Here is an 11,004-nt window from a genome sequence, read left to right on the forward strand (position 1 = left end):
TATATATATATACATATATATATATATGTATATATATATAAATTGAATTTTGGGAAACTTTAATGGCGCTGTTGACTTTGGAAAAAGTCATCCCAGTTTACTGTTGTTGAGTTGGCATTATACAGAAATGGACAGCCACATTGGTCTAGAAATGTTAATTTTTTTTATTTTTTATTTTTTTCCATGTGTACAGGGTTAACACATTGTACTAAATATGTAAGGTCATATATATGTGGGTTTGATTACAGAAACTAATCAAGTATTCTCTAAATAATGAAAAAAAGAATAAGATAAGACTACAAGAGCAAGAAGCAATTTAAATATGTTCAGGGACCATTTTCATCTCCAGAATTAAGGATTATTTTAATGTTACATCATTGCCTTTTCTCTTTTACTTTCCTTTTTAGTTTTATTTTAGGATTCCCTATTTTTAATGTTCATACAGAGATTTCTTTAACTGAAATACTGAATAGTTTCTTTGTTGTGAAAAAGTATAATAGTACACAAGATCCTAATGAGATAATTAATAATGTGAAATAGGAAGTAAAGGGCTAAAGGGTTAGGGAAAGTGGGAAGGGTGGGGGAAACATAATAAGGGAGAGGAAAAAAAAATACAAGAAACTGAAAAAATGGAAATAAAGTGTTTGTAAATAGGGAGGAGAGGAGGGGGTGAAGGGAGGGCAGGGACAAGGGGGAAAACTGAGAATCAAGACCTATTATGTAAAGGTACAGGATCCCAATAATGAATGTAACTGTACTGTATATCTAGATTGTACCAATAAACTCAATAAAAAGAAAAAAAAGTTATTTGCTTTCCTTCATGTTATCTTAATACTTAAAAGGATTCAAAAGAGTACACAATCATTACCTAAGTTATCTGGGTTATGTACAAAAAGTTGCCCTTGCTCTCTCTTAAATATGTTTAAAATTTAATGAAATTCTCACATTTATGTGTCAAAGATTTTTGCTATTGTAAAAGCAGCAATATGTTGATATTATTCTGGTATTCCCATCGCTGGAAAGAGGACTGAAAACATCAAAATGATTCTGGAAATTATGTATCACAATTGCTGTGTCTTGGGAAACAGTTTGTATTTGTATAGTTCTTTTAAATTTATAGTGATTTAGCTCACTGAATTATGATTTGCACAAAAGCATTATTTCACTCATTTTGTAACTAAGGAAACCACCACCCAATTTTTTCTTCAGCATAAAATCAAAGTTAAGACACAAAATCAATCTTCCATAGCACAATATAAAAGGGAAAGAAAACTTATGTGAACAAAAAAAGATTTATTTGCTAAAGACTGCCAACGATGCAGGGACCTTGCTGGGAAAAGCTTCCAAAAGCATGGATCTCTTTTCTTCACCTTTACCTCAAATGAACTATCACCAGGAAAATGAATTTTTGAAGAACAGGCCTTCTATCTATGATCTGTTATTCCCAGGAGAAGGTATTTTTCTTTTGTTTTTTTTTTTGGTAGCACGGATTGAACTTGGGACCTTGCACTTGGCAAGGCAGGCAGCAGAACCACTGGGATAAATCCCCGGCCTGATCTTTCTTTGTTTAAATGATGACAAAGATTCTCTATTTTTTCCATATATTAGCATGCTTTCATTTATCTTGTTTTACCAATTTTACTTTTCTTCTTTTAACCATCTAATATATACATCTAAATCAGGGACCCATATACAGTGTCTGTTAACTTGATAGTAAAAATGATTCTTTTTGTTCACTGACTTCTAAAATTTAAAACTGCTCTCAGTTATAAATGTAGGAAACAGACATTAATAATACCTATCCCCTCTCATCAGCAATAGATATACAGACTTTATGCATCACATTACAGATGCTTTAGATATCACTTATACTCATCATTACTTTGACAGGAAAAGTCAGAAGCTACAGAGAAATGGAAAAGACAGTTCAAATACAGAGAAAAGAAGGAAACAATTCGGAATCTTTCCCTGGCTCTTGTGGCTAATGGGAAGGGGAACTTGGTTCCTCAAAAGCAACTTAAGCACTCAGGGCTGATTTTTATTATTTGACATGATAGTTATAAAACACAAATATTAACCTTTAACAATAAAAATATTTTGTTAGTGTATTTAAATATTATTGGTTTATTTTCTTAGTGTATTTTATATAATGCATGTAAAAATATTTGTAGAAGAGTTGCATAGTTTCCCATAACATCTAAGGGTCCACAGCTTCAGGATCTTTTCAAATGGAGAGCAAAAAGCATCTGTATCTATATCTATAGGTGTCTTTTCTAAAATCTGAGGCACCAACAGAAGCTACAAATCCCTCAGGAACTAATGGTGATTTAAATGTTAGATACAGTAGTTGCACAATCCTCAAAGGGGCCAGCTGTAAAGCTTAAATACAGCACATTCAAATTTAAGATGGTAATAACAGCATGACCATCAGTCATTTTGATTTTCATTTGTAGTAGTTTTCAATAAATTACTTGAGATATTCAACGTTTTTTATGAAGTACGCTTTGCGTTATTTTGTTCCGCTGTAGGCTAATGTAAGGATTCTAGGCATTTTTAAAGTGGGCAAACATAAGCTATGGTATTTGATAGGTTAAGTGTATTAAATGAATTTTTGAGTCATGATGTTTTAAATTCATGATGATTTTAGTAACTGGATTATAATACATAGGAGGGCACCTAATGTGACCTGGAATAGGTTTGTAAAAGACAGAATTTACAAAGTGTGAACCTCTAAGATATTATCCCTTTTCATCCAGTAATCTCTATTTTAATTTTACAAGCAATGATAAACCAACTACATAATTGCATAGTTGCATTTTACTGTGGAAGATATAATAGGCTCATCTTTAATATCATATCTAGTTAGTTGATAATGACTAAATATGTCCCTTCCTTAGTCCACACTTCAGCCTTAAGACAATATTAAGGGCCAGGGATTTAGCTCAGTGGTTTGGCTGCCTGCCTTATAAGCGCAAGGTCTGAGTTCAATCCCTTGGGAAAAAAAAACAAAACAACCAAGCAAGCAAGCAAAAAGATAATACTTAAAACAACAATGCTTAGTTTAATTTTTTTGATAAGGGAATGTAAGACTCAACATCTGTGTTTTTAATTTTTTTTTTGGTACTGGGGATCGAACTTGGGACCTTGCACTTGCAAGGCAGGCGGCCAAACCACTGAGGTAAACCCCTGGCACTGTATATTTTTCTATATGCATAATATATTTTAATTTAATATATTTGGTTATAAAATGGTACAATATAGGAAAGACATCAAAAACAGTGAGTCTTGAAAGGGAAAAAGAAAATAAAATTATAGTAATTAATAGACTTTTCAGAGTCATGTCCTTCTTTTTTCTGTTACTGGAGGAACTTAAATAACTTTAACAGTCCTTAATTTCTTATTTAAATTAAAATAAAAAGTAACTTAAAAAGCTCAAAATGTTTTTTCTTTTACTAACTTGTTAGTAAACTGCAATCAAAATATATATTTAAGTTAAATGATTATATTTATGGGCTGGAGATTTAGCTCAGTGGTGCCACTGCTGCCTTGCAAGGGCAAGGTCCTGAGTTTGATCCCTGGTACCAAAAAAAGATGATATTTACTATTAGTGTTATTTTGAGGAATCTGAAACTTAGGCATTACAAAATTGGAATAGAAGTGGGTAACTTATATGAGGAAGCCCACTAAACATCCTATTCTATAAATGTACTTCATGGCTCCACCTTTTCATGGGATACTATACTCTATGGTAGCCCCCTTTTCAGTAGCTACTGATAATTATGATTAAGTACGTCATTCATATTCAGTGCCTATTCTTCCTTTAATATACAGTTAATACTCACTTCCATATTTTTCCTTGAATGAATGTTTAATCATTAATAAGAGGAGTTTAAATCAAATTAGCTCCACAGTGAAATCATTTTTCTACATTCCAGATCACTGGAAATACCTTTACTGGAAGATGAACTTACCTCAAGTTGAACCCTTTGTTCTAAATTCTTATAAGATCTCTGTAATAATTCCCGGGTCCCAAGGACTCCATACCACATCAAGTTTTTAGTTCGGCTCCTAAAGAGAAATATTAATAGAGAATCTCAGGAAATTTTATTTATTTTCTTTTAAAGGCAGAGCAAACAAAAGAGACAATAAATTAAATTAAGTAAAACCGCCTCATGTAATCATATTATTACTTTCAAAATTACCTGCATTTTTCAGGGTGCTCTTCTCTCTTATTATTAAATTCTAATGAAATTTTTGCATCTAATCCAATCCCAAAGTAATTGTTCATAACGCATTTTTCTGAATATCCATCTCTAAGATAAGGAAAAGTACATTAATTCAATTTCAGGTTCATTACAACATTGAAATTTGTGCACGAAATGGCACTTAAAATGATTGTTCCTATTAGGCTATTATTTCTTATAGACTGCAAAGTTTATCAGGAACCAGCGTCTACATCTATGTCATGTGCACACCCTCAGTACTTCAGGGGTAGTGAGGAAGCAAAGCAGACACGGATCCACGTTTGGTTTTCTCTTCCATGTAGCCTTCTATCTCGAATGTAAGTCTCTTACTCCACAGACAAATGATGACTATGGAGGGCCTTGTACTCAAATGCTGACACCCTCTCTTAATTATTAGAAAATTTCCAGTAATTACTGAGCAAACACCTGGTAGATTCAATTCATTCCTTTAAGTATTTTTAAAAGTTTAAATCATAATACCGTCTTTCAGGAGTATCATTACAGAAATAAGATACAAGAAAAGCAAAATTAAAATGGAAGTAAAAGAAAAGAAAAGTGTCAAAAATGTATTTAGGAATTGTAAGAAGGGAAAAGATCAATGTGGCCCAGAAGCTTCCTGAAATCAGTAACCTTAGATGCTGGGTATGGAAAGATAGCGGATTCGATAAGACTGAGAAGAAAGGAATTGAGGACAATGATATAAATACAGGTGGGGAGGCACCATTAAGTCTCCAGGGAAAAGTGGGCAGAATCCGTGCTTTCCTTTGCCCTACAGAGAAAAGGATGGAAAGGCACATGCCTCAGAGACAGATCATAAAGACCACAGAATTTCAAAGGTCTTAACGTGCCCATCGTTATGAACTTCATAATTTTTCAATTACTGTTTTATGTACATGGAGCCATATACATTGCAATACATTAAGAATGTTACAATTCATATAAATCAGAAATAAGCATAGCCAAAACAAAAACATTGGAAAAGCATTCTCTTACAATGAATCTAGGTCTGGGTCAATAAACGGAGTTGCACCAAAAGGATCAATATTTGCTAGTAACATTTTGTTGATAATAGAACTCCCAGCAATCGAGGCAGCTAATCCTGCTCTTAAACCTAGACAAAAAAAATAAATACATACAGGATCAGAAATGGTAAAGAAAAAGCAGAGAAAGAACCAGACCATTCAGGCCTCACCTCAAACATCATCATGCTCTCAAAGTAAGTTTTTTAGTGTATACTCATCTCATTAATCAAAACTAAGAAGTATAATAGTTACGAATACAAAGTTTTTGATTCTTCTAAATATGTATCGAAATACTGTCCTAAATTAAGAAGATGAAGCCTAAAGGAGTCTCTATGTGACATTTTCTCATTTACCTTTCTATAACTTCAGCAAACATATATTACTTTGCTGCAAATAATGTAAGAATATCTGTAAAGAATCTATAATAAAGGCTGAATTAACCAAAATATCATGGAAGTAGTACTTTCATACTCTCAAAGGATAACTAGCAACACTGTTTAAATTTTTAAATGTTAACAGATGCATTAAGGAAAAAGCTCAGTGTTATTGCTGAGAATAAGTAGTAAAACAAAATGAAGTTGCTACTTTTTAAATTGTGCAGATGAAATGAGATTATATAAGTGGTCTATTGCAATTACACAAATGGTAACTCATAGTATTTGGACTTGCACAATTATTTTAATTTCAAATGTGAATAGTGGAGTCATCTAAAGTCCTCATAACCAACTGGTCACTCAGTCCCATCAATTCTGCCTCCCTAGGAAGCCGTCCTTTTCATCTCTGTCATCTGCTCAGATCTTCATAGAGTGCAGCAGCCTCTGTGCACCCTAACTCATGTCCTCTCCTTTCTTTGTGAAGTTTAATGATTCTCCTCCTCAGCCAGGTGTGTGGTGCATGACTGTAATTCCAGCACTCTGGAAGGCTGAGGGGAGATTCAAGCCCAGCATGGGCAACTTAGGGCATTAATGTCTCAAAATTAAAAGAAAAAAAAAGAAAAGAAAAAGAAAAAGGATGGAGATGTACTCAGTGTAAAAAGACATTGGTTTCAATCTTCAGAGCCCCAGAGGCAAAAAAAAAAAAAAAAAAAGAATTACATATATATATATATATTTAGTTATATATATGAATTCTACAATGGGTAGATCAAGTGTTCTAAAGTGTTTCTTTCAGGTATCCTATTTCCTTATTGATCATTGGTCTAGTTCTGTCCACTAGTGAAAGTGAGTTAATAAAGTCTGTTATCAGTGAATTGTGATTAATCTTTTTGTTTTTGTATTTGTTTTTTTTTGAGACAGGGTCTCACTGTATAGTTGAGACTGATCTGGAACTCAATATGTAGCCCAGGCTGGTCTCGAACTCACAACGATCCTCCTGCCTCAGCCTCCCAAGTGCTGGGATTATAGGCGTGCACCACCACAACCGGCGTTTTTCATCTTTAAAAAGAATTTGTATGAGACATTGACTACAGTGTTTATCCTGGATACCAACCTGCTCTGAATGAAACAGAAAGATTTTTGCAAATGAAAACAACTGATACTTAAGGAGGACTATGAGGTACCAACATTTTCCTCCATCTCATGCTTACAGTCCTTTAGTTTCTACTAATGATAGTCTAATGTAAGGAAGATCTGTTTTATCAGTACTACAATAATTCAAAAATGAAGCAATATCACTATGTTAAAAAATGTCTATAAAGAGACTGTTGGCTTAAAAAAAGCTGTGGAGATAATTGTACTTAGAGGTCACAAACTGGAAGAGAAAATTTACTGTGGGTATTAAACGAGAGATTCCTGGGCTACACCCCAAAAATAATGCATTATAATTTCTCAGGGGGTGTCAAGAAATATGTTTTAATGATTTCTAGTAAACTGTTACCCACAGAAGAATCTACTACTGAATCCCTACTGATAAGAGTGGCAAGAACATTCTCTTAGTAATATTTACCTTTCAGAAATGAACATATTTCAGAGCTCATGGAAATGAGTACTTACACATTATCACAGAAATACTTAACAACACACCATATTTCAGAATCTGTACTACCTGGGCAAATTATTCTAGTATTGAGTACAGGGAGATTTTCTTTGGTGGCTGTCACAGCTGGACCAGGGAGAGAATCAGTTTGGGAATGGCCACGACTTGCCCAAGCATCTGGAGAATGAGGTGCAGCTTTAACTGTTGACAAGAAGCCCAGATTTAAAAAAACAAAATGGTAAAGGATAAATTATTAATAAGTGCCTGAAAGTTCAAGACCTGTTTTGATCAAATGAAACTGAAACTATCAATTGCATCTACCAATTCTTTTACCATTTTATTTTCATTTTCTTGAGACATATAGAAGGTATCTGCCGAAGTAGATGTCTTGACTTCTGATCTCAAGTAGATGGATATTAGTAAAAAATACTAATTTAATTATTAACAGAAATAATTAAAGGTCAATAATACTCAGAATTTTAATGTGATCAACCCACATTTAAAAATAAATAGAGGGGCCACGGATTTAGCTCAGTGCTTCCACCGCCCACCTCACAAACGCAAGGACCCAAGTTCAATCCCCGGCACAAAATATAAAAAAATAAAAGTTTTTAAAAAATAAATAGAGGGTGGGAGATTTATCTCAGTGGTTCTACTGCCTGCCTCACAAGCGCAAGGTCCCGAGTTGGAACCCCAGTACCAAAAGAAAAAAGAAAAAAAAAAGATAGAAAATGTGAAGCCTGATGATTTTTCAAAATAATATATACTAAAAACAAGACTTTTCTCAGAAACATTGGGTGAATGATCATATTTAATTTATATAATTCTCAGAGCTAACATGTGAAGCATGAATTAACAGTCTTCTAAAAATGGAAGGAAAACAGTATTTACTTTCAATGAAACCAATGTACTTTTCGTGCATCTCTCAATTACTTATTCAAAATAACAAGTTGCCCAAAACAGTTACTTTAAAAGAAAATAACAGGATGGAATACTTAATTCTATCTAAACTGAGGTAATTTTATAAACAGTAACTTTAACTAATTTAGGGGTAATTAGTGGGTATTTTTTAAATTCTTAAATTAAATTTAAAAGTACTCTAAAATTTAATCATCATCACGCTCCCTTTGACTAATTACAAATTAATTATATTAATCATACACTATTTTCTCTGTTCAAAGCAGTCCAGTTGCATTAAAGAGAAGTAACAGAAAGTCACTCTTTTTTTTGGCAGATGTGACTTCTGTGGCTAATTTCTAATAAAAGCAGTATCTTGATGTTCATCTTTGATAAAAAGCAGAGTACACTAATAACTAAGATTGATCTTCCATTGCAGGTAATTAAACTGAGTTTCAGCTGGGTGTGGTGGTACATACCTAAAATCCCAGCTACTGGGAGGCAGAGTCAGGAGTATCACAAATTCAGGGTCAGTTTATTAAGACCTTGCCGCAAAATAAAAAATAAAAAGAGCTGGGTTGTAGTTCAGGGATAGACTGCTTGGTAAGGCCCTGGGGGTTCAATCCCCTGAACTGCAATAATCACTGATGAAAATATAAAATTAAATTAAAAAAATGAGTTTCATGGTTCTTCTTAAATAAATCAACTCATTAATCATTAATATACTGTATTTCTTGCTTCTCATATTAATTATTACATAATTAAATGATACAATGAATGTGCCTCAATAAGAATAATGACATTGAATACCAAAAAACTTGTTATTCCTACTGGTTGATTTTTTATCCCAATATTGAGTACTAGCCAAAATTAAAGTAATAGGGATGAATGTAAACGACTATAATGAGTCTGAAAAAAAAAGCAGCAGTCTTTGCAATATCAAAATGTGCAGAATGAGTATTGCATGAGTGTCAGTGTGCTATGTTACCTTACAGAATAATATCTGGAGAAATTTGTTGTAACTGGGCATCATACTTTAAGATAAATATTGACTAAGTAGATTCAAACAAACAAACAAAAAATAAACCCAGAAAAGTCTGAAATCATTAAGTTAAAGACTGGTAAATGAGATGAGGACAGATCATGTGGAAAAGGAGACAGATGTGGCAAGGGAAGATACTGCCAGAAAAGCTCCTGTTAATCTCATCTAAGGGCTGCTCCAGGGAAGAAGAATAAACTATGGCTTCAGAAGCCAGATTCTTGTTGAATACAGTGAAATACTGTATGTGTTGCTTCTTAAACCAACCGTGAAACACTGTACGAACTCCATTAGTTGCTACTGTCAACATTATAATACACAAAACTTAATGATGCCTGTAATTTAAAGTTGCTATTTAGGAGAAAAAAAAAAAAAGTAAGCTCAAGATAAAGAATAATTTTCTAACAATTACTGCAAACCATACGAGTGGAATGTATTGAAAATGAGTGGTTCAAAGACTCAAGTGTCATCTGTAAAAGTACTAGAATATGTCTATCACGAGTTGGCTGATGAACCTATGAGATATGCAAAATCTAATTTCAAAGTCTAAGAGTTTTGTGTATAATTAAGGAATAGTCTTTCAAAGTCAATGTATTTAGCAGCACCAATTAATAATACTAGAAATAGTAATAATAATGATGGTAAACACATACAGCATTATTTACCAGATGCTTTTCTGGGCACCTTACATAGACTTACTTGACTTTTACTAACCCCACTGAAATTGGGATATTATTATTTTTGTTTTCAGAAGAAAAAAAAAAATCACAGGAAGATTAAGTAATCTGCTCACGTTTACATATAGTGAAGGTAAAAGCAGAAATACAATGAATTCTTGAATGCGAACAATTCTGATATAATTATGTTGAGTTTTCACAAGTAACTTTCATATTATCACCCTATCTTCATTTGTATTTTAACTTCTGCTTTGTCCCAATAAATTAGAAACTTCTTGTTTATGTAATACAAAATACTAAAAGTATACATTCATCTTCAATTAAAAGTTGTAGGATAGACATATAGTTAATAGTCGAATCAATTTTACATTTTCTGATAAAAATAATTTTGGTAAAGAAAATGGTTGTAATTGTGATTTAAAGCTTAACTTAGAGATAAGGATCATTAGCCTAGAAGTTGGATCAGTGAAACGTAAGGGGGCTCCTGAATAGTTTAAAGGTCAAATTGTAGATGTGTGGGATTTGTAGCTTCCTTACACTTCTCAAAAGGAATCTGAAGTCTAAAATAGCTTAAAATTGGATGATATATGTGCTTCTTCCCTCTTTCTTTAGGAAAACTAAGATATTTAATCATTTCTCTTATAAATCTTAGTTTATTACTATATCTCTAGAATACACTATAAGAGAGGGATGTGAGAGTGCCTGACAAAGTCTAAATAAAGTGTTACTTTCATTATTTTAGAATTCATGAGTATCTAAACTTTAACTTCCAAACAGCCTTTTCAAAAATAAAAATATGGTTTAATTCAAAATGGCTAATCTTTTGAAAACTGAAAGCAAAATTACATTTTATTCAATTCTAAAATAGTTACCATAGTTTTCTTACCAGTTAGTGATTCTCTTGAATCTTCTTTAGATTCTTCTTTAGATTCATCTGTTTCTGTACTATCGTAATCAGTACAAATTACTGTCTGCTCATCCATAGCTTTAATAGAAAAATATATTTGGATAAGTGAAACTAAAACACATCCATTTTACATTAAAAAGATTTACATTAAAAAGTAAACACTATAATAAACTTGAATGTCACGTCTGGAAGTACCAGAGATTATAAAGTTGAATGTATGTATGTGTATGTATCAGATAAAATT

General features: G+C 32.6%; 1 protein-coding gene across 6 annotated transcripts in view; it reads right to left on the reverse strand.

Moving 5' to 3' along the window:
• Dgkh (diacylglycerol kinase eta) overlaps nt 1-11,004 on the reverse strand; it is a 97,619-nt gene that overhangs the window by 23,494 nt on the left and 63,121 nt on the right. For all 6 annotated transcript variants that reach the window (XR_004515688.1, XM_033759922.1, XM_033759921.1 and 3 more), the window contains 5 exons: nt 10,740-10,838; nt 7,310-7,441; nt 5,238-5,355; nt 4,203-4,313; nt 3,972-4,068 (listed from right to left, as the gene is read on the reverse strand). Coding sequence is in view for 5 of the 6 variants with exons in the window: in XM_033759922.1 (XP_033615813.1) it covers nt 3,972-4,068; nt 4,203-4,313; nt 5,238-5,355; nt 7,310-7,441; nt 10,740-10,838 (557 nt within the window). In the remaining variant the exon portion in view is untranslated. The remainder of the gene's footprint in view (nt 1-3,971; nt 4,069-4,202; nt 4,314-5,237; nt 5,356-7,309; nt 7,442-10,739; nt 10,839-11,004) is intronic.

This window comes from Fukomys damarensis, unplaced genomic scaffold (assembly GCF_012274545.1).
Source record: "Fukomys damarensis isolate Sample0158 unplaced genomic scaffold, DMR_v1.0_HiC HiC_scaffold_38, whole genome shotgun sequence".
Lineage (NCBI taxonomy): Eukaryota > Metazoa > Chordata > Mammalia > Rodentia > Bathyergidae > Fukomys > Fukomys damarensis.